General features: G+C 43.4%; 1 protein-coding gene across 3 annotated transcripts in view; it reads right to left on the reverse strand.

Moving 5' to 3' along the window:
- Positions 1 to 24,355, reverse strand: part of PIEZO2 (piezo type mechanosensitive ion channel component 2) — a 246,335-nt gene that overhangs the window by 74,313 nt on the left and 147,667 nt on the right. For 2 of the 3 annotated variants that reach the window (XR_010662900.1, XM_065932591.1), the window contains exons 7-12: positions 24,012 to 24,225; positions 8,472 to 8,694; positions 5,992 to 6,111; positions 3,770 to 3,808; positions 2,678 to 2,816; positions 1,496 to 1,644 (exon numbers count right to left, since the gene is read on the reverse strand). Coding sequence is in view for 2 of the 3 variants with exons in the window: in XM_065932591.1 (XP_065788663.1) it covers positions 1,496 to 1,644; positions 2,678 to 2,816; positions 3,770 to 3,808; positions 5,992 to 6,111; positions 8,472 to 8,694; positions 24,012 to 24,225 (884 nt within the window). In the remaining variant the exon portion in view is untranslated. The remainder of the gene's footprint in view (positions 1 to 1,495; positions 1,645 to 2,677; positions 2,817 to 3,769; positions 3,809 to 5,991; positions 6,112 to 8,471; positions 8,695 to 24,011; positions 24,226 to 24,355) is intronic. The other variant, XM_065932593.1, reaches the window with a different exon arrangement.

Here is a 24,355-nt window from a genome sequence, read left to right on the forward strand (position 1 = left end):
ATTCCTGACTATCACAAAATTCAAGGCTTATTGCAAAGTCTGAAATGTTTTATGTCTGTTTTGCTTCTGGAAAGCAGATAAGTATTGAGATAAATAAGATAAATGAATGAAGTCAGCCCAGAACAAATACTTCCTCTCAGCAACTTGCAAATGTGTTCTAAATCAAAGCTGGTTTTTAAAGTACAGAGTTATTTAAAGTTGTTGTTTAAAACATATGGAAATTAAAAACTAGAAATTAAAACTGCTTTTATTAAAATTAAGTGAGAAACTGACAGCTATTATTAAGTCATGAATTATTTTCATGAAAAATCCTTGGAAATGGTGCTATCAAAGTGTTAGTTGCTCAGTTGCGTCTGACTTTTTGTGACCCCAAGAACTATAGCCCTTCAGGCTCCTCTGTCCATGGAATTTTCCAGGCAAGAATACTAGGGTGGGTAGCCATTCCTTTCTGCAGGGAATCTTCCCAACCTAGGGATCAAACCCGGGTCCCCTGCATTGTAGGCAGATTCTTTACCGCTGAGCCACAAGGGAAGCCTGGCGTTATCAAAGGTCAGTAATATTTAATGCCTTTATCCCAGAATGAAATTCAGATCTGACCTTGCCACTTTTGTGTGGATGACCCAGGAGAGTAATCTGCACAGATAATGTAATTCCAGGAGAATTTTTTTCCCTGTACACTATTCCTGTTTGGATGAAAAAGGAGGAAAACAAATTGGGTAATGTTTTGTTAAACTTCTCTCATTTTTAAGGCCTCAGTCACACACAACCCTCGGTTGTTGGGGGGTAGAATCTGCTTCATGTTCCTTCTTGCGTGCAGTTCTAGGATCATCTGAAGGTATGGAATACTCACACTGTGTGTTTTTGAATAAAGACGCCTATCATCCTAACAGACCTGGCTCCTTAGGACTGCTCTAGAAAGAAGAGATCTGCTGTGATTAAAAGTCTGCTGCCGAGGGGAGCTTCCAGGGAAGATGCTCACAACCGGAAAACGCTTCTCGGGACCCGGTGCTTGGTGCTCAGGCTGGTAAGCATTTGTTCCAGTTCAAATGGAATAGTCTCACTCAAATCCAAGATGTGACTATAACCCTCATCATCTGAGAGAAATAAAAGTGGCCTTTGTTAACTGTGAACACCTTCAAAGCCACTTAGAAAAGCTACCATGTCCTTTTAAATCTGAAAAACAGGGGACAGTCTGACTTGATAAGTTAATTTGAGAGACAGGTATTAATATTTAAAGTCAGGCTAAGGGGCATAGAGGAGGAAATGGTTTTGAAATCTATAGGATAAAGATCCCATGAAAAATTAACAGAATCAGCCATTGTCTGCCAAGACATCAGGAAGATGAAGAAGTCGCGCTGGTGGGAGGAGGCGGTGGGGCTTGGAGCCAGCGGGGCTTCATCACTGTCCATCCCACCAGCGCTAACGTTTTGTCCCAAGGACAGAGCAAGGTGTGGGGCGGAATCTGAGTGGAAGTCAGGACTCGGTGCATACGCACCATCATGGCGATAAGCGCACAGATGTAGCTCTGCTTCATGATGAACTGGAACACAGACACCATGGCGTGCACTTTGACACTCCTCTTCTCCTCCCGGCTCCGCTCCTCTTCAAACTCTTCTTTCTCATCATTGTCTTCCTCCTTCTTTTCTAGAGGGACAGATTATTTTATGTAACAATTTATGCACGTAGGTGAATTTCATATAAGCATCCCAAGCACAAGTTTGTCCTCTCTAGTAACAGGCAGCTCTCTTTCAACAGGATTGTTGTGTGCTAAGTCGTTCAGTCGTGTCTGACTCTTTGTGACCCCATGGACTATAGCCCACCAGGTTCTTTTGTCTATGGGCTTCTCTCTGCAAGAATACTGGAGTGGGGTTTCATTTCCTCCTCCAGGGGATCTTCCTGACCCTGGGATCAAACCCACATCTTTTTCATCTCCTGCATTGGCAGGCAGATTCTTTACCACTAGTGCTTCAACAGAATAAATTGAAGGAAAAGGGAAAAAGGTCTAGTCAAAGTTTTGGGCCTTTTGGTTTTCTCATTAGACAAAAAGAACTCTTCCAGAAAACATTCACACACTAACCAGCAAAACTACGGACCGTGATAGTGGAATCAAACTACAAAAAGACTAAAACACAAATATGCATGTAGGTTTAACACTGCAAACAAGATGACTTGTTTAAAAGAATATTTTACCTTCTATTTTTCAAAGTATATTCCCATTGTGCTCAGTCACTTCAGTCATGCCTGACTCTTTGCAACCCTATGGGCTACAGCCCACCAGGCTTCTCTATCCATGGAATTCTCCAGGCAAGAATACTGGAGTGGGCTGCCATGCCCTTCTCCAGGGGATCTTCCCAACCCAGGGATCGAACCTGTGTCTCTTAGGTCTCCTGCATTGGCAGGCAGGTGTTTTTTGTTTTTTTTTTTAACCACAAGTGCCACTTGGGAAACCCTTATCTCCATTAGGTCACTTATTTTGTACCAAGGACAGGAATGCACAGAGCAGGATAGAGGGGCAAAATCTGGGCAGAATCTAAGGAAATGGGCTTCATCAGACTGACTGTGGAAGGAAAAAAAACCCCTACTAAGATGAAAAGGAAAGAGAACTATACCCAAAGAAGGATAAACCAAAGACAAGAGATGCTGAGTTCTGCATGCCGTGGTCCCACAGGCTCCTTACCCGGGGAGGCGGCAGCGGGCTCCCAGCGATACTGCGGCGTGGAGTAGAGGTCAGCCTTGGCTGGGCCGTTCTCCAGCGGGAGGCTGGGGTGGATGGTGTGGTAGTCCACGGGGTTGCCGTTCACGGTCACCAGCAGGCCCTGCCAGGGGCGTGGGGCAAAGGCAGGTGGGACAGCAGCTCTGGTTTCCCGCACGGACCCCCCTCCTCTGCTCTGCTAGGTGGGCACACTGGACGCTGCAGAGCCGAGGGGAAGCTGAGCACTGTGGGCAGTGATGCCCATCAGCAAGACAGCCCTGATCGCCCTCCAAACCCAGCCCCACAGAGTCACCCAGGACGAGGCAAACCTGAGCTGGCCCACTTCTGCTGCACCCATGCCATGCGCCCTGCTCTCTGTATGAAGTGTGAAGCCTGGAAAGGCTGCAGAGGGCTCAGGGCCTGCTCTGGTCTTCCTCCAGCCTCAGCTCCCGGGCCTCCTCCAGCTACAGGATCTCCAGACAGACTAGGTTCTGGCCTGGAGCTACTGCCTGCCCTCTCCCTTCCCCTCACCCCAGCCCTGATCCCACCTGCCCCATATGCCGCGTGGCCCTCAGGACAAGCAAAGTCTCAGGTTAGCCACAACCCTACAGTCTCTCCCTGACACTGCAGCCTGCAACTCCCGTGTTGCAGCATCTCATACACTAAATACATTCTCCTACTTTTTCCCTCTGGTTTCTTTGGCTTTACAATTTTTTATTTATGCAGATGCATATAAACATAAGACACGCACACATACACGTGTGTCCACAGACTTGTGAGACTTCCTAGTCAAATCATAGAACAGCCATATCTGCAGAGCAAAACGCCTTTTGAGAAAAAGCCCTCCAACGTGGCTTTTTAAAAGTTTAAATACATTTTATATGTTTATACTTGAGCTCATGTTATATGAGTCAGTGTTTTAACAGCAATAAATCAGATACAATTTCTGCAAAATAGTATTCAAAAACGTATGAAAATTTTATAGAGCATTAAACTACACTCAGAGGAGCTAATTCCATTTATGTGCCCTTTCCATCACTGACGCGCACAGAAATGAGAATTCTAGGGTATACTAACGTCGGACGGCTTGTAGTCATCCTGAGTCATGGATAAAAGCTGCAAAAGCAATACAGGACAGCATGTTAACATGTGAGCAGAAAGTGATGTGATGTTTACACACAGCTACAAAGTCTCAGCACACATGCACTGGCTCCTTCAGCTGGGAGCATGCAAGTGTGTTAACATTACAGTGCAAAACATAAAGGGACAGTGATGCAGCTGGAGGCTGCTGTTTATTGTAACCATTTCTAGTTTCTGATGCTGTCTTTTCATCACAATAAACAAGCAGTCACTAACCACATGACTGAAAAAGCTGATACTGTTTTTCAAGTGTTTTATTTTCACAGAATCAGCTGCTTGGTTTTAGACTTCTAGGACCCTTTGAGATGTCTATAGGATTCTGAAAGTGTTAACTTTTCAAGAAACTGGAGTTTCATAATAAAGAAAATTTGACTTGTAGTACAGTTTAGGATTCAGATTTGCGTACTGTCCACAACAGAAGAATTATGACATGGCTATGACTTTGAGCTGTATTAGAGCTGGGGGGTCCAGTTTCCCCAATAACAAGCATCTGCTGAACTAGCGGTTCTTTCACTTTTTGGGTCAGAACTCGCTCACTTTCTTAAAAATCACTGAAGATCCTGAAGACTTTTACTTATGAGAGTCCTACCCATCAAAATGTATTGTGCTAGAAATTAAAATTGCGGCATTAAAAATATTCATTTGTTCATTCATTAAAAATTGGCTTGCTCGCATGAATAATTTTATCTAAATAGTTATCTTTAAAAAAATAGTGAAAAGAATGGTGTTGTCTTATTAAAATATGCTTTTGTGTATCTTTAATGTTGGGCTCAAAAGACCACTCCATTTATTTTCCAGTAACTGTCTGCCGAAAGCTCACACCCAAAACCCCCAAACTGTCCATCGGCTGTTCTTGCACATAGACCTGTGGTACACGGATGGCAGCTGGGTCCACTCTCCAGCCAAGCACTTCTCCTCCTCGAGGGATCAGGACTTCAGGAGGTCTTCCGCTGATGTCACTCAGAATATTAAAGAAGTGTGTGCCCCAAGGTTGAGATTTAAGAAAAGCAAAGACTATTTCTGGTTTATCAAGAATATTCTTAAGTGGAACTGACCTTTCTGTTTTGTTTTGTATGCACACGTGGCTGTCAGGTTCGTGCTGCTGCCATGGTTGGAGCTCTTGTACCATCAGAGCAAGTGTCAGCACAGCCGAAAGGCACATCTCTTAAATGTTGTTACAAAAATTGTTTCGGGCCCGTGGATCCCAGGAAAGGTCTTGGGAATCCCCAGCCGTGGTCCACAGCCCTCACCTTGGAAACTGCCATGCTGTCTCCATGGATACCATGGCTTAGTGACCTGAGCAGGATGGTCTGGCACGTGTGTGATGGGACAAAAGGGCTCCGGGACACTAGATGTCTCCGGGTACCACGGCTGCTCCTCCAGGCTGCAGCACCCTGAGAAGTTCATTCACTGTTTTCCCATCTCTTGGCCCACGACAGGCAGGTGCACAAACAGGATCAGGTGTACAAATAGGACCAGGTGTCTTAGAAAAACTGCCACCGAGTCAATCAAAGAATCCCCTCCTTAATTCCTAACGTGACCCCACCAGAGAAGTGTGAGTAACTGTGGTCCCCACATTGCAAATGGGTCACTGTAACAAGTCAGTGGCTGGGGCATGTTGAAAATAGTGAACAAATGGTGAAAACCTGAAGAATCACCCAGCTGTGCTCTTGGCCCCGGCACCCACACCATGACCCTGACAGAGGGAGGGGTTCCTCTTCATGTCCACACAGACAGGCCGGGTTCCATCAGAGGCTGTGTGAGCAGTCGTGGTCACCATGGTGACCGCCCCAACATAGAATCACTCTCCACAGCGCATCCCAGCACCCAGGCTGTCACTGCCCAGGGCCAAGGGATCGCTTTGTTTTTTGTTTTGTTTTGTTTTAAAGGCAAAAGTATCTTTAAAAATTAAGACCACTCTCTCTTTCTGGGATTGAGAGGCTTTGGGGGGAAGCACTGAACTGTCAAAGGTTGGGTCTGACAGAGCCTGGGGTTTCCTTTCCAAGCACTGGGCTCCCATGTCTGACCCTAACCTTCATCATCAAACAGCCCCTACAAACTGAGCAACCTGGGTTTGCACGTGGACTCACATAGCCTCTATTCAGCAATATGATAAAAAGCAGAAAATAAATGAGACAACCCCTGTCCTGACAGCTTACCTTTCTTTCGTCCGTGGGGTAGTGGGTCGCGTACCACAGGCTCCGCCTCCTCTCAGCCGTGATGGGTGCAGGGCTGCAGGCCAGGGCTCTGTCCTCCTCTTTGGTTCTCTCTTCCTGCACCTGAGACACAGAATAATCCACAGGACAGTCTTGTTTCTGGAGCAGGCCCCTCAGCAGCCCGGGAGCTCAGACAGAGTTGCTTGTCTCTGCCCCTACATGCTGATCTCGTAAAGTAACGTACACCCTACATGGGCTTTCATCGCGACACTTTATAAATGGCGGAGACAGCAGACTCGCTTGTGAATTACAGGAACAGGTGCCCATGCTCCATTAGGAGCCTCCAAGTATGTTCTGACCTGCAGAGGGAGGGTCGTGCAAGGTCCACAGAGGCCACAGCTGCCCGTGGAACCTGCCAGGAGACTCTCATGAAAGAGACATTCACCAAAGGCAGCACCGTCTAGAGCTTACATGCAACAGTAAGCAAAAACACAGCTACTGCCTAATACTGCCGCTCGCCTAATCGAACCTTGGCCTAAATCAGTTGCTCCAGGAGAGATGGATAGAGAGAGGAAGGATCAGTATGCACTTGGTGGTTGAGGATAGTTTCCAACAAAGATGCCCCATGAAAGGGCGCTTACACGCACTGATCTGCGGGCAGAGGGAGAGTGCTCAGTGTTGCTGCCAATTCCCGGGGCCCGGTGTCCATACAGAGCACCAGACCCCAGGGAGCCCAAGTCTTACATTCAGCTCCAGACACTTGTTCCTCTCTTTCTCAAACTTACATCATAGACTTTTACTGCAGAACTCATGTTTTTCATGACACCTACCAGGCCACCTGGAACCATGATATTAATGCAACCTGGCACCTGCCCTCCATCATCACCTTGGTGAGGAAGTCCTGAGTGCCAGCCCCATTTAAAACACCGACCCCCCTGAGGGTCGACCTGGTATGAATGAGACCCTGCTCTGCACACACCCGCAGACGCTGTAGGGTAGGACCTGCTGTGGACCGTGTGTCTTGGAACATGGCCTGTCCTCCCCACTCTCTGCCTTCTCTGGTTCCTGGACATCCCAGGGCCAAGGAGGTTGAGAGTCTCTGGGACCCGAGGGTCTGGAACAGCCTGGCAGCTCCTGCCTGAGGCACCAAGGGAAAGCCAGGGGCAAATGGGACTCTTACGAACCCCAAGGCATTAAGGTCATTTCCATCATTGCCTAAGATGTTGTTCAGAGTAGTTCTCACATTTTAACTTCTTTCGCACAGTTTTATGTGTGCGTCTACATGTACCCGTATCTGTGTGTTTGTGCAGAAGGCAAACACAGCCACACTTGTAAGGGGTTTACTGGTGCCCTCATGTTCTTAGAAGACACTCAGAGGAAAAGGTAACCAAGGTTACTGGGATTCTCCGTGAGCCTGGAATCATCCTGTCACCACCGCCGTCTTGGGGTCCAGGGAAGGTAAGACCTGAGACCCCTGCAAAAAGGATGCCTATACAGTGGGCCAGGGTGGGGGTCCCTACACAGAGGGAGGCAGGCAGACCCCTGCAAACAAGGATGGCTGTGCCATCGGTTGCTCATGTATTTGGGGGCTGCTTTTCCTCTTATAAAACGTTCAGTGCCTCCCCTCCTCTGGGCCGATGCTCTACCTGTGGCCCCAGGCTGGGGTCTGAGATGCTGGCTCGCTCTCAGTACACAATGGTGGCCTGGCTGCTGGCCACGTGGATGGAGCTGGAGGGGAGCAGGTGCCAGCCTGGCATCTCACCTTCGCCCCCCCATCCCCCTACCCCGCTCGGCATGCGGCCGGGAGGTGATGCGGAGCAGCCCTGTCTATGCCACCTGTCTCCCTCATAGCTGAGTTTCTCAAGAGTCATTTTGGGAGAATGAAAGGGATGTGAGTTGCTGTCACTGAAAAGGAAAAAAGAGGGACCACAAGCCGTCCTCCCTGATAGTGCCCCAACGTACCACATTCTACGAATAACCCAGCAGGGAAGAGCCCAGTCCTCAGCCCTGCCCAGCGACCCTGGGGGTTACAGCACCACCGAGGGTGGGGACATCCCCATCATATCATCAGAGGTCAGAGGTCTAAGATTTAGGAAACTCCAGTTGCCATGACAACAGTCTGGGTGGTCAGAGACCCTTGCATTGTCGGCAAACATGGGCTTGAATCTGATTTCTACTGTTCAGCAAGTGCGTGATTTACCTCTCTACCCTTGGTCTCCTCATCTCTAAGATGGGTACAACACCTGTAAGTAAACAGCCCCAGCACTTGGCCTGGCACCTAGTGAGTGCTCAATGAAAACGAGGCTTCACTGCCCTCACTACTGGCCCTCTGAGCAGCCTGGGGGATGCTAACACAGGGAGGCTGGTCTTTGATCTGATAGAATCTATACTTGCTTAGGGCTCTGTGTGGAAACAAAGCACTCTGATAAGAACACTATAGTTATTTCAGAATATACTATAGTCAGCAGTTGATAGGAACGAACCCTTTCCCCGGAGTCTCCTGCTACTTTGCAGACAAGACCATGAAAACTTCTGGTCCTTACAACAGGCTCCTGCAGCCAGATTCGGATCAGAGTGGCCAGCGTGTAGTACATCACCAGCAGGACGATGGGGTTGGCGTGGTGGTACCAGGACAGGTCGGGGTTGGCAATGATCTTCCACGTGCTGGAACAGTCCGTCTGAATGACTGATTTGATACCAAACAACCTGTTTAAAAACAAAGAGAAATATTAAAAAGATGCAACAAAGATCTGGGTCCGATCCACAGAATACAACCAGCTTGTCTGACACATTCCTGAGCTGTGCTGTGCTCAGTTGCTCAGTTGGGTCCGACTCTTTGCGACCCCATGGACTGTAACCCACCAGGCTCCTCTGTCCATGGGATCTTCCAGGCAAGAATACTGGAGTGGGTTGCCATTCCCTTCTCCAGGGGATCATCCCAACCCAGCAATTGAACCAAGGTCTCCAGCATTGCAGGCAGATTCTTTACTGTCTTGAGTCACCAGGGATGCCCCATATATAATACATGCATCTGTAAATCATATATATGTGTGTTTGTCTATGTGTAAAATTCATGCCAACATTACCCAGATGGCCTTTCCTCTGGTTCAACAATCTAGCTAATACTAAATCTTTGCACCGTTATTAGAAATTTATGTCTTAATTGTCAATAAGTGTTTTCTTAATGTAGATTTCTACTATATAACCAGATATGATACAATTATATAATGGGAAATTGTGTAAATGTGATTCATTAAGAAGCTCATTTTATATGAATTTTTTTCTCAGAAATGACTCTACTAAGTGAATGAAACATTTACATGTCAAGTGAGTCTCCCTGGAATGGAATCTTTCAATAGTTTGTAGCATTTACATGTGAACTTCCTTTGACTTTGACGTCCCATTTTTTGCTGCTCTAAGGTTTTCCAAGACTATGAATTCTCCACTTGTAAAACCTCTCAGAGATATTGCAGTTATTATCATGAGGCCAGGGCGATATTAGTGACCATCCCCACCCCCACTCCTATCAGATTCCTGCTTCTCTTCCTCCTCCTCCTTGGCAGGAAGCACAACTGTCTCTCCACTCCCCATGGAGCACTTGCTTTGTGATTTTTCTCCCCTTTCAAAGCACTCCCAACATCTGATAGCGCATGGTGGTTATGACTTGGCTGGGTGTTTGTTTCTCCTTGCACATGTTGGCAGATTTATAAAACCTCCACCTGTTTTCAGGTTCACTCCAGATCACATCTGTTGGTCTCTGGTAATACAGAAACCCAGCCACTTGCAAGAAATACGTAATACTGAAAATAACACCCCACTTTAAAACATTACATTGTGGTAAAATACAGATAACATACCCTGGGTTGGGAAGGTCCCCTGGAGAAGGGAACAGCTACCCACTCTAGTATTCTGGCCTGGAGAATTCCATGGACTGTATAGTCCGTGGGGTTGCAAAGAGTCGGACACGACTGAGTGACTTTCTCCTTGCAATCTCCTATACAGATCTTACGCATAACACAGAATCAATCATCTTACATTTTTAAGTGTACAGTACAGGGGTATTAACTGCATTCACACTGTTGTACAACAAATCTCTAAACTTGTCATCTTGCAAAACTAAAACCCTGTCCCCATTAACCACTAAAACCACCCCTCCGCCATCTTCCCCCTCAGCTCTGGGTCACCACCATCCTACCTTCTGTCTTCATCAAGATGATTATGCCACGCACCTGGTAGACTCTAAGTGGAATCACACAATATCTGTTCTTTAGTGACTGTTTATTTCACTCGGCATAATTGTTCTCAAGGTTCATTCACTGGTGTAGCAGGTGTCAGAATTTCTTTCCTTTTGAAGGCTGAATAATATACCATTGTATGGATGGATCACCTTTTCTTTATCCATTTCTCCAAGGATGGAGACTTACACATTTTTGCTATTATCAATAAAATTGCCATGAACACAGGTGTACAAATACCTTTTTTTAAGATCCCACTTTTGATATTTTGGGCCATATACCCAGAAGTACGATTGTTGGATCATTTGGTAGTTCTATCTTTAATTGTTTGAGGAACCACTGTACTGTTTCCCACAGTGGCTAAAATCAGTTTATGTTCCCACCAACAGTGCACAGGACTCCAATTTATGTACATTACTGTCATGTTTCAAGTTTTTTGATGGAGCCATCCTTGCTAGCATGACCTTAGACACCATGCTTTTAATTTAGCCTTTTCTCTCAAGAGCTCAGAGATCTTTACAATCCAAGCCCCTCATACTAACACCTGGAGGCATATTCTCCAATCAAATATGCCCTCACTAACCAGCTGACACTGTATCTTCACAAAACTTCACTGAGAGATGGTCAAGAGGTGAATCTTATTTCAGGAGCTTTTTATTTGTAACTCTGAGTTTTTACCAAGAATGACTTTCTTTAGTCTGAAAAACACCCTTTAATATTAAAAAAATATATATATATATATATTGTGTGTCATGAAGATCTACTGGTGCCAAACATCCTCAGTTTCATATAAGGACATCTTTGTTTGACCATATTTATATTTTTCCATATATACCTTTGGATATAAAATCACACATTGATTTTTTTTTCCAGGAGAATGTGAAAGATGTTGTCCTTTGGCATTTAGACTGGCATAATTTCTGATGAGAAGTCTGTGATCCCCTTTCACAAAATGTATTTTCCATTGTGAGGCTATTACTATTTTCCTCTATCATTGTTATTCACAATTTAATTGTACTGTGGCTTGGTGTGTCCAGCACCCTGCATTATGGGGTGAAAGGGCGGGGCAGGTGTGGGGGGGACGACCTTGCAGAACGGGGGGCCACCAGCAGACGAGGACGGAATCTCCTCCTCCAAAACCCCATGGTAAAGTAAAGGCCAAAAATCTAACTGCTGGCAGGTGGGAAACAGAATTAGTTTTACACATGAATAAGGCAAGGACACACTGTCAAGAAGGCAAGACAGGTCAGATGTCCACAGAAAATGAGGTTTGAGCTTCCACCCCCCTGAAGGCATTTCCTCAAAGTTCGACAAATGTCTTTGCTGGAAGGAGACTGAATCTAGCTCTCAGTGGTCCTCCCAGCAAGATGCTCCCCCGTCCTTACGGCAGCCCATCTGGGTGAGGACAGACCACTTTTACACACATGTTCTTGCTGCTCTGGCTTCCAACCACCCTCCCCTCTGTATTGCATCATATGAAAAACACAGCCAGTGTTTAACGTCTTTTTTCATTAGTTTCCTACTTATGCTTTAAACACATTTCCATGCCAAACCCATAGACATTTTTGAGAAACTGGAGTTTGACAGTTTCCGCACAACATTGTTTTCTTAAGCCTGGAAAAACTCTGCATGGAGTCCCCTGGGCTCTGCATCACGCCTTTGAAGTCCTTTCTGGCACACATGTGTCTTAACGGTCTGCCAGGTTGTCGTAACTGGACTTAACCCTACACGCATGGAACCCTGCCTTATAATATAAGCATTCTGTCCATGGGATGATTTTGCACAGGTAGAGTCTGTTGTCTTCAGAAAGCGGACAGCTGATGAACACACTGAGGCCATGTGGAAGTTCCTTGCCATTTCACCATTAAAGGCCCACTCCCCTACTTGAGATGACGCCACATCTCAAGAACATTTATGTGCTATGAATGTCGTAGATTTATGGTCTATTTTCTGTGTCCAAACACATTTTCACCTCTGAGAGCAGTGCAGAAATGAGTCAGAACCAGGACTCCCAGGACCAGTTGGTCATCCCATACGGCTTCTTATGACAAGGCCAAGTTCGGCCCCTAAACCATGCAGCCTTCTATGTTGGGAGCACAGGATGAGAAATATCAAATGTGGGCATTTCTATTACCCACAAACATAATTTTCCCCAAGTAGTTATAATGTAAGCATGGATTTGAATACCTCATTTTAAGGCCCTACATAGTTAATAACAAATGACGTTACAAAGGCAGAAAGAAGGAGACCCAGGCCAACTCTGCAGTTCCCCTGAAAAAATCAGGCACTATGTTGAATGTCTGAGGCCAGCCCTGCTGGGGATCTGCTATTGGCTCCATTATACATATGAATTGAGGCACAAATGAATAAAAAGGTTTGTATGTGGTAGGGTTTATGTATCCAGGTCTGCTGACTTCAAATCACACCACTCCATTTCTCAGGTGCAGTAAGTGGTGAAATAGGAAAACCCCAAGGATATCAGGAAACCCTCAGGAAAGGGCATTAGTCATAGGAAGATTCCACTACAGGACACATTTAGTAAATTTGTCCTTTTAAGTGCTGAGTCCTGAGTCTATTGAGTACTATAGTTATTGTCGAGGATGTGCAAACAAATAAGATACTATCCCTGTCATCATAGAGAATTCATGATGGTGGGAATACTACTCAAATATGGCGGAATGATTTTAGGAAACGTGCTCTGAGCTGTTCACTCATTGGAAGGTGGTTATCAAGCTTTCCTTCCATAGAACTGTGTTGCCTGGATGATGGGTGCAGAGTGATGATTTGCACCACCCCTTTCTGAGCATCAGAGCAGTAGGCATTACCTCTGAAGGGCACAGGGGCACCTCACTGACCCCATGGGAGGGATCTCACTCCCCAGTGGAGTAGTTAATTGTTGGCTCTTACATTTTAATTTATTTGAAGGTCACTAAAGAGAAATCTGCGAACTAATGACCAAGGAGTTTCATTTAGTGTCAGAAAGGTCAGAGATATAGAAGGAAAAAGATTGGATAATCCATCTACGGAGGCATGCTCAAACAGGGGAAAGCAAGAAGTCTGTAAGAAAAGTTGTAACTAAAGTTACTCTAGGAAGAAGTCAACACATCTAGAAAAGGAAACAATTGGCAGAAGTCTAGCTAAAGCCCAGATCTTCTCCCTTTAAGTCCACATAAAATGTTTCTACATTTTCTAGGATAAAGCCCTAAGTTTCTCAGGTTCATATCATAGGAAACGGCTTTCCATGAAGTGTCCTTGTAATGCGATGCAACAAAAAGTATAAGCTTTTCCCATTCTTGGGAATTTTCTCTTTTAGGGAAACATGAATATACTTTAATCAACATGTATCATGGAAGTATGGTAATGTTAATCAGTTTCAAACCCAGTGAATCATGGAATGGATTCTAACATCTGGTTTAGAATCTGGTTTTTTTTTGTTTCTTTTTCTTTTATTTTTTTTTTTAAATTCAGGGAAGCAGTTATCAGGAAGGTGAGTGCAATTTTCCATCAATATTAATATATAAAGTAACAATAATAAGAACTACAGATTTATTGTCAGACACAATGCAAGTGAGAAGACAGTGAGGGAACATCTTTAAAGTAGCAAAATAAAAGCTATTACCCCAGAATTCTATACCCAGAAAAACTATCTAGCACCAGAAGGTGCACTACAAAAAATGTGAAAAATTATTTTATGCAGAAGAAAAATACCATAGACGGAAATGTGGACATGTGGACAGAATAGGGGAAAAAGACAGTACAAATTCTCTGAATAAATTAAATAATTATTCTCTGCAATAAATTAAATAACATCATTACTGATTCTACAAATATTCAAAAGAAAACAAACTCAACATTATTAGCAACTTTATGCTCATAAATTTGACATCTTACATGCAAAGAACAATTCCTTGAAAGACACAAATTACTAAAACTCATTCAAGAAAAAATAACCTGAGAATCTTATATTTTTTAGAGAAATTGAATCTGTGCTTAAATACCTTCCCATAAAGAAAATTTCAGACTCACATAGCTTCATAAGTGAATTCTTCTTAAGGAAAAATTTAAAAATAATAAAAAAAAATTTGACACCAACTCTTCTGTCATACAAATTCAATCCCAGCAGGCTATGCCATAGACATCGACAAACTGATTTAAAATTCATATGGAAACATAAAGGGCTTAGAATTGCTTAAACAACTTCAAATTAAAATAAAATAAAAAAAAAGTCTGACATTGCTTAAATTCAAGACATTATCAAGCTACAAGTAATCAAGACAGTGACATAAAGATGAAGAGACAAATTGTATAAAATAGTCTACATATAAACCTAACCACATGATTTTCAATAGATGCAAAAGAAAACACAGTCATTTCAATAAATGATTCTGGACTACTTAACATTAAAGGCAAAACAAACTCTGAGAAGAAGATATAGAAGAAACGTTTGTGAATTTGGGCTTGACAAATAATTCTTAACTACCACACCAAAAGCATAATTCACAAAAGAATAACTATGAAGTATATTTCATCAAAACCAAAAACTCTGCTCTTGCAAAGACACTAGTAAAAGGATGATAACCCATAGACTGGGGAAATATTTGCAGAAACATATACCTGATAATTGATTCATGTCCTGGTTTTCTAAACAACTGTCAGAACTCAACTGTAAGAAAACAAAGTTAACATGATTTTTAAAAATGGGTAAAAGGTGAAAGATTTATACGATCTGAAAAGAGTGTGATGAAGAGACAGTAGCATCGACATACAGTCCATAACGTTGCAAAGAGTTGGACACGACTGAAGTGACTTAACATGCACGTGTGTGTAAAATAGATAGCTAGTGAAAAGTTCCTATAAAACACAAGTCCAGCCTGGCACCTCTGTGATGACCTAGAGGGGTAGAATGGGGGTGGGGTGGGGAAGGAGGCTCAAGAGGGAGGCGATATATGTATAATTATGGCTGATTCTCATTGTTGCACGGCAGAAGTCAACACAACATTGTAAAGCAATTTCCCCTCATTTAAAGATAAATTTTAAAAGACAAATAAAAATGGGTAGAATATTTTAACAGACACTTCATCAGAAAGAAATATGAATGTAAAATCAGCTTATGAAAAAGATCCTCAGCCTCATTAGTCATTAGGGAAATGCATTAAATTAAAACCACAAAGAATTGCCTCTACACAACAATTAGAATGCCCAAATTAAAAAAGATTGACTTTACTAAGAGAGGATGAAAAAAGAAATGAACTCTCACACTGCAAAATGAGACCTGCCTCCTGTCCCACCCAGGATAATAATAATATTAATTATAACAACAATAATAGCAACAGTAACGTTAAAAAGTACATACCACAATATTTCATTTATAGGAAGTCCTAGAAAATGTACTCTAATCAAGTCAGGGAAAGCCATCAGAGTTTACCTGGGGATGGGATGAAGGAGGATGAAGACAGGAGAGAGATTACAAAGGATGATGGTGCTCTTGGGACAGATGGGTATATTCATTCCCTTAATTATGGTAATGGTTTCACAGGTATGATTATGTCAAAACTGATCAAACTGTAAGCTTTGAATTATGCAGTTTATTTCATATCAATTATACATCAAGAAAGCTGTTAAGAAAAACAATTATACTACTTCCACCAAAAATGAATAACTAGCAACTTTATGAAAACCACTGTTAAGTTTTCTCGGGAAGAAAAGCTTCTTTAGAGAAACTCTGAAGAGAAAAATCAAAGCCTCTCAGTTCCCATTTCCAGAGCTAACCTCTTACTTCTGGGTCAGTTTGTTTAGAACTAAAATGAACACACTGCTATATTTAAAATGGATAACCAACAAGGACTTACTGTACAGAACATAAACTCTGCTCAATGGTATGTGGCAGTCTGGACTGGAGGGGGGTTTGGGGAAGAAAGGATGCATGTATAGGTGTGGCGGCTTCCCTCAGCTGTTCACCTGAAACTATCACAAGATTGTTATTCAACTACACTCATACAAAATAAAAAGTTTAAAGTTTGGAAAAAGAAAAAAGAAAAAAATGAAGACAACAACAGCCACAGTTACTGCATAAGTAACATTCTGAACTTCAGAAAGCCAAGCAGTTATGAGGCAATATCCTTCTGTATGTTTGTCCTCAAGATACTTTGCAAGTCAGCCAAATTGGCTTATCTACAGTCTAAAAAATTAATGAGGTGTTACTGCATTGAATTAAAGTCCAGTCCATGAATGAGAATCTTAGCTCTAATAAACAAGATGGTCACACTTTCCAACAAAACGTTTGATAGCAAAATAATTGTTATGTTCCAAAATGCCCTTTCTTAAAAGAGCGCTTTAATTTTTCATCAGCTGTTATCTTAACTTGAAGGATTCGTCCATCTTCCCACCACAAGAACTTTTACCATCATTAATTTGCTATTAATTTTTAAAGTTGAAAGCACTTAAATGTACCATCCAGGCATGGTTTGTAATATGTTCATTAATACTAATCATTTGGAGCAAATGTAGAAAAAAAAATAACTGCTAACTCTGCCTAATCTCTATTCCTCTTCGTATTTTGAAAGATTAAATGTAAAACGAGTCATCCTTTCACCTGGCAAGGTTCACTGGACCATACTTTATCCTTGAGAGCAGGGACAGCACTTGGGCAGAAAGGCCCTGACTTGCAGTGACCTGTGCAGGTGAGCTGCTCTGTGCAAGCTCCAGAGCTTGACTGCCCTCCAGGTCAGCGAGGAAACCAGGTCACAGGACAGGGTGGGTCCTTCCTGGACACTGGAAGAAGACCCTTCTGAGAGGCATGCTCAAGAGCAAAGGCAAGACACAGCCAGTCGAGGGTGCACTTCCAGAAGCCCAGGTGGGGAGGTTTCAGGTTCAGATTGTACAGACGTCCTGTGCGGAGGCTCGCCTGCCTGGTCAGGGGCAGTGGCTGCTTTAAACACAATGCCAGGTGTCACCTGGGTGGCAGGGGGACACTCCACCCAGGGACCCCCCTTTCCCAGGGGTCTTGGGTCAACACCACAGCCACTCACGGCCCCAGGTGACCATCAGGTTGTGGCGATTTCCCGAATGGACTTGAGGGTCAAGTATTTACATTCTATTGATTTTCCATTTATCTGTGGAAAGTCGATTTGTTTCTCTTGGTTCCCAGTTTTTGCCTTTTAGATGAGCACAGATGAAGTGGGTCTGAGATCGGTCACTTAAATCCAAAAAGAAACACAGTTTGGTTGCTGTTATGTCACCCACCACCTGGGCAAACTAAACCATCGGCTACCTGGTGGTGACACCCTTAGTGAAAAGGGGGAGTGTTAACCACAGGTTCATTTACATTCCTCAGCGTGAAAATGACCTGCTTGACATTAATTTTCCCCCCATGGGACCGCTTTCAGATGAAGTTCTCACCAACCTGCCTCCATTAAGAACAATTTCGTCTTTCTGTGCTGTTTCCATTAGCGAGGCTCAGACAGTTCTGATGAGGAGGCAGCACCATGGCTGTCCCAGGTGAGGCTGCAAACGCACTAGAACAAGCCGCATTAGACAATCACCTGCAAAGCCAACGGCATCAGACACAACACAAAAGTGACTGCGCTTTGTCACTTTCTAGGAGCCCACTGGCTTCTCCAAACCAGAAGAAAAACACACAGCATCAGGGCCATTAAGACTCCTGAGACATTACTGACATTTTAATGACTAGTGTAAGAATAGGACAAATATAATAAATAATACTGTACTTTTCGTGTTTACTTTTCATTTTTGTTATTTTGTTACAGAATGGCTAAATATTCCTGAAGTTGGAGGCTTTGACTTTCCTTTCGTATACTGTTTTAACACTGAAATAAACATGTTTTTCCTTCACTAAACAAAGCGCATTTTCTTATTGTGATTTGTTGAAACAGGACATGGAAAGGCCGACATGGGACAAGTTGTTGTGTATTTATTTAATAGAGAATGCTGCCTCCACAGGGAATGGCCTGAATCTCTCCCATTCCTTCCCACAATTCTTGTTCATTTTCAAACTGCAGGATCTAAGGTGAAAAAAAAAAAAAGCAGCAAAACAACAAAATGAATTTGAGAAAAGAAGTCCAACCCCTGCAGTATAGAGAAAGTGACTGTGACTGTCGCAGAGAAAGTGCAGAGGTTGGAATGACAGCCAGTCAGAGATGATGAGACGCGACCTTGAGGGCTATTCAGTCACCCCCACGTGAGTGCTCACTGCGCACAAATGTTCATGACACACAGAAGAAGAAAACCTACAGGTTCCATCACTCTCAGTCATGACTACGGAAACAGTAGACGCTGGCTCCCCAGCCAAGCCCTCCACCTAGCCCACGATGGAATGTTTGCTGCGATTGTCCAGATAATGTTGGTGAGAAAAAAAGGACCACCCCCCACCACTCCCACTTTGCCCAGGGCTGTTTTTACATGAGCTCACCTCAGAATTACTTGCAGTGTCATCTTTGCAAGGAAAGAGTCAACAGTGAGTTGACACTATTAAAACTGGCTTTTTGTAAAATCACCAGCGAGTAGATGTTTGTTTACAGCACTCAACACATTTCAGCTCACATTCAAGGACACCACAGAGCAAGCCAGGTCCACCAGCCTCGGTCCCGTCATCCACCCGGTGCACATCCCACACTTTCCATGCAGAAAACCCACAGGACACAAGCTGGCTGGGACTGGTGGCTTTATCACAGAGGGGAACCCAGGTGAGGACTCTGAACCCTGACCCTCGCCTCCTGGCCTTCAAAGTGTAAGGTGTTTGCTGTCTACAGAAATTCCCGAGGAAACACAAAACCTTTGGAAAGTCCCATACTTGGGATTAACTAAGCCAAATTTTGTTTAGTCTGCCATCTTCCTTAGGGAGACCTGCCAGAATACGTTGGAACTGGGCTCCATTCCATTAAACAAACTGTGCTGAGTGGTATGTTATCTGTCTTTTGTAAATTATGTGGATTAGCTTTAAAGCTTTATCGTGCTGGATCAACTTCACAAGAGGGGGCACTGAATTTTTTATGGTTTATAACCATGTGAACCATATAATCCAGTGTCTCATATCCTACTCTCAATCTGCCTTAACCTTCCCAAGTGTTATTTGCACCAGTCATGTCCTACTGTTTGTGACCCTATGGACTGCAGCCCGCCAGGCTCCTCTGTCCATGGAATTCTCCAGGCAAGAATACTGGAATGGGTAGCCATTTCCTTCTCCAAGGGCTCTTCCCATCCTAGGGATTGAACCCTAGTCTCCCACATCGCAGGCAGATCCTTTACCATCTGAGCCACCACAGAAGCCCAACCTTCCCATAGGTAAGCTCATAACTTATCAGAAAAGAGCCCTGAACTTTGTTTTGGAGAATTTGGACAGTTCTGTGCACAAACAGGTGGGAATCACTAACTTTTCCTCGGGCAGCCCTCCTCCCTGTCCCTTCTCTACATCCTCCCAGTCTCCTGTCTGCCCAGTCCACTACGGGTCCCTACCCACCTGCTCCACAGGCTTCCCTGGCTAGAACCTTTGGGGAGCTCCACCCAGTTGTGAGTGGAGTTGGAAGGAATCATATGATCTCTTGGGACTCTTGGGTTGAAAGAAGACATCACCCTAGAGAAACCCAAGCCTGCAGAGGTGTGCTCCACACAGGAGCCGGATTTCAGGTCACAACACCTGCGTGAAGACCTGTGAAGCAACATGGTGTTCCCAGGACCAGGGAAACCTCCATGCCCTCCCGCAGAGCAGAGCACTAGTCAGCCCGGCAGAGGCTCTCCCACAGCTGAGGGACCCTGGGGCTGCTTCCACTCATTATGAGTTTTTCCTAAGTTCATAAGTAACATGGATGCTCAAGAGAGCAAAAATGAAGAATCTAAATCTCCTGGGTCAGAAATCAAGGACTGACTACATTACAGCACAGCTACACAGTCAAACACAATCAAAAGCTTTGCAGGCCATGAAAAATCACACTTTACAGGAACATTTCATGACATGAAGAGATGCAGAAGTTGCACAGAGCAAGTTTCAGAATGGCCTGTGAACCATACTGTGCAACAGTCAAGCATCACGATTCAAAGTCTGTTTGTAAAAGGCACATTTATGCACAGGAAAAGCACCGGGAGAATACAGACCAAAAATGAACAGTATTTCTGGGAGTTTTCTAGGATTTTTAGGATTTCTAGGATAATTTTTTTAAGTTTTTAAAATTTTTATAAATTTTTATGATTTTTATTTTTTAATAAATTTTATAAATTTTTTAATTTTTAAAAAAATTATAATTTTTTATAATTTTTAGGATTATTTTTTTAAGTGTTTTTCCTGATTCTTTTTTACACTTTTCCAAACAATCATCCACAAGCATCTTAATGATAAACAAATCAATTCAATATTTCTAAAAGTATTCTAAATATATTCTAAAAATAAAGCTAACCTTCACCAGAAAGCCTATCTGAAAGCTTACAAGAGGACAAAAACGACTTGGATTGTTTTGAGGACAGCCACATCCGAAGCTAGATACATGGACTGGAGTCTCTGTGGTTATGAAATTTGTGACAAATGCCCACGCAAGATGACTTTTTCTTCCTGATTGTCTGCAGTTTGTTTTCTGCCAGCTCAGTTGGTGGATAGCAATGCGTTGAAGTTACGCCTTAAGAAAAAGCTATCGTTTAAAATACGTAAATTTCCAAGCTTTCAAAGGCTAAAAGGCAATGTCCTACTTTCACCAAGTTAATGGAGGAAGAAACTACAATAAGGCAGCTACATGCAAACGTATGTATATACACACATGTATATGTGTATATATAAATGTATATTGCATTGTTTAGCTCAAACTATCTATACTCTGATAAACCACCCAACTTCTAACGACTCTATAAGAGTACAGTGATGAAGCTTTTAAACTTTTTAAAGGTATTATCTTCAAAGTGTCTATAATAACTTACAACCATAATTTTAAGGTTGAGGTAATCCCAATGAAAGATAAAGATGGTAAGTTATTACACTATTAGGACTGCTATTATCCACACACTTGGTTGGAAAGTCTGGTTTACCACCTGTTGTAACTAGTGAGCTAATAATGGCTTTTGCATTTTTAAGTGGTTGGGAAAAATCAAAATAGTATTTCATGAAATGTGAAAATATTTTGAAATCCGAAGTTCAGTGTCCACAAAGTTTTGCTAGAACCTAGCCAAAACCTTAAAATCTCGTACAGGGCTACTTTTGCACTAAAATGGCTTCCTGGAATAATTGTCAACAGAGACCATAGGCCTGCAAACTCTAAAATATTTACTAACTGATCCTTTACAGAAGAGGTGTTTTCAAGGTGGTTCAGAATAGTCTTTGTATTTCCTATTATCAGTCTCTAGATGGCAGAAAAGAGCCTTAAATTGGGGTATGTGGCGCGACCACAGCCCCATAGAAGGTATACAACTTACATTTCCAATTAAATCATCCCTTAAAAGTCCAACAGTGCAAAACTTTTTGCTCTATGTGTTCAATAAAACCAAAAACTAAACTTCTAGTAGAACAGAAATATTCATTCAGTCTGGAACTAACGATCTTGCAACAGTAAAAACATTCTTCTATATGTGTTCAATAAAACAAAAATTATATGTGTAGAAGAAACTAAAAGACTCACTCAGCCTAGAACTAATGTCTGCACTGAAATTTTGTATCTATCCACTTCTGCTTAAAATAAATATTATGTAAATCCACATCATTAAAGAGACTTCTCAGTGCCCCCCAGCTTTATTGAGGTACAATTGACGTGTGAAATTGTAGTATATTTAAAGGGGACAGCATGATGCTTTGATATAAGCATAGATTGTAAAATGATGCGTAGAACCTCAATCAAGTTAATAATCACTTCACATAGCTACTCTTTTTCTTTTCTTTTTTGCGGTATGAAGGTTTAAGGTCTATTCTCAGCACGTGTCGGTACAATGTTATTACAATGCATTGCTACTACTACAGTGCCCCTGTATATAGATCCTCAGAATTTACTAATCTCATACCTGAAAATATGTACCTTTTTCCACCTCTGCCTATACTCCCCACCCTCCAGCGCTTAGCAACCGCCGCTCCCCTCTCTGTTTCTAGGTTTGGCTTTCTGTTTAGATTCCTCATAAGGAGTGAGATATACAGTATTCCTCTTTCTCTGACTTATTCCACTCAGCACACTGCCCTCCAGGTTCATCCAGGTTGTTGCAAATAGCAGGACGTCCTTCTTTTTCACGACCAAGTAACATTCCTTATGTGCTGTGCTTAGCCACTCAGTCGGGTCCAACTCTTTGCAACCCCATGGACTGTAGCCCGCGAGGCTCCTCTGTCCATGTGATTTCCCAGGCAAAAATGCTGGAGTTGGTTGCCATTTCCTTCCCCAGAACATTCCTTATATATGTATACTATTCTTTCTTTTGTCATTCGTCCATCAACAAACACCTAGATGTTTCCATGTCTTGGCTCCTCTGTTTTTCATGTCCGTGTATCCTAAAGAATTCACCCCGTATCTTCTAAACTAATGACATTTTCCCAGATAACCACACACAACCATGCACCTAAGAACTAACAGGAAGTCTGTACTATCAGCTAATAATCAGTGAATATTGAAATTTCCCCATTTAATCTCAAAAGGATTTGTCCTTAAACCGAGATGTGATCCAGAGCTGGGCTTCTCATCTGTCTGCAGGCTTCCTTGCTTCTCCTTTGAAGTAGAACGGTCTCTGCCCACACCCTTCACACACACTTCTTTTTCAGAATGCTGATTTTTTAAGAGACCAGGTCGTTTTCCTTACATTCTACATTCTGGATTTAATGACTGCTTCCCTGTGGAGTCAATTAAACCACATTCCTGCCCCTTATATTTCCTGGAAATTGGAGGTTAGGTCTAAAGTCTTAATTATACAGTGCCTCGTTCCCCACACTGTATCCAGCCTAGAAGTCTGAAAGGTCAAGAGACCCCGTTCTGGTAAAGTTTGTTTGGATCAACTGGTCAAGATGCTGACTACCCCAGAAGGGGCTTTTCCCTTTGCAATTAGCAAATGATCAGTGAGCTTACACTCTATTATCCTTGTAAACAATCTTCATCCCAGGAGCCTCTTTAAGTCATGGTTTCAATTTGTGAATAGATTTAAGTATCTCATGAAGAATTGGTAAATGATAGTTTTCTAATTCTAGCACTCCTTTCCCTTCATTAGCTAGTGACATCCTATCAGGAGGAGTTTTCCCTCATTAACTGAGAACAGCCTAGAATTCCTTCCAAAAAGTCAAAATAAATGCTGGGTTCTTTACCTTGAATTCTCATTTTCATATAAGACGTTGGGATAATAGTCAACTTCAACTGAAGCACATAAAATCTCTCTCTCTCTCTCTCACACACACACCATGGACTCATGTGTTTTTACTTTTACATTTTTATGGTCACTCAGTTCTTTTTGACCCTCAATTTGTCCTCTGTTTGCCCTCAAGAGCGCCCTCCCACGGATGCTCTGATATGTCCTTCTTATTCCTTGCTGTAAAACATTCTCCCTGGTCTCCTTCCTCAACTGAGACCATGTGTCTGCTCTTTGTTGCAAACAACAGCTTCCCTCCGCTTCACCCCAGCAGCAACCCCACCTGAAGCAACACCTCTTCCCTCCAGACCGTGTAGCCAACACATTCAAGGCAGAGACTGTGTCCCCATCCCCACCAAAGCCCGGCTGACCTACCAGTGGGCATCAGAAGAAACTTAGCAGATTCTCAGGGCCTGGTAGGGGCCTCCCAAGGGCTCAAGGACTATATTACGGAATCGTCAAATGTCCAGCGATGCCTCTTACCTGGCGTAGTAGTCGTTGGGGGGAACGGCTTCCTGGAAGAACTGGAACTGGTACAGATAGAGTCCGATCAGGTGTCCCGCGGTGAAGATGGCCAGCAGGACGCAGAGACAGCTGAAGAGCAAGGGGTCGAAGGTCCGGCACCAGGACCACCAGGTGCACAGGCCCAGGAACACGAAGAAGTACACGGATGAGGTCAGAGAGGGCAGCATCATGCCTGCGGGGGCAGGGGCGGGGCACGTGTGAGAAACGTGGAGAGGAGGAAACCCCGCACAGCTCAGCCTCCCTCACTGCTGGGGATGATGAGGAATTCCTCCTATGCGTGTAGTAAAATTCATCACACTCTC

This window comes from Muntiacus reevesi, chromosome 4 (assembly GCF_963930625.1).
Source record: "Muntiacus reevesi chromosome 4, mMunRee1.1, whole genome shotgun sequence".
Classification (NCBI taxonomy): domain Eukaryota; kingdom Metazoa; phylum Chordata; class Mammalia; order Artiodactyla; family Cervidae; genus Muntiacus; species Muntiacus reevesi.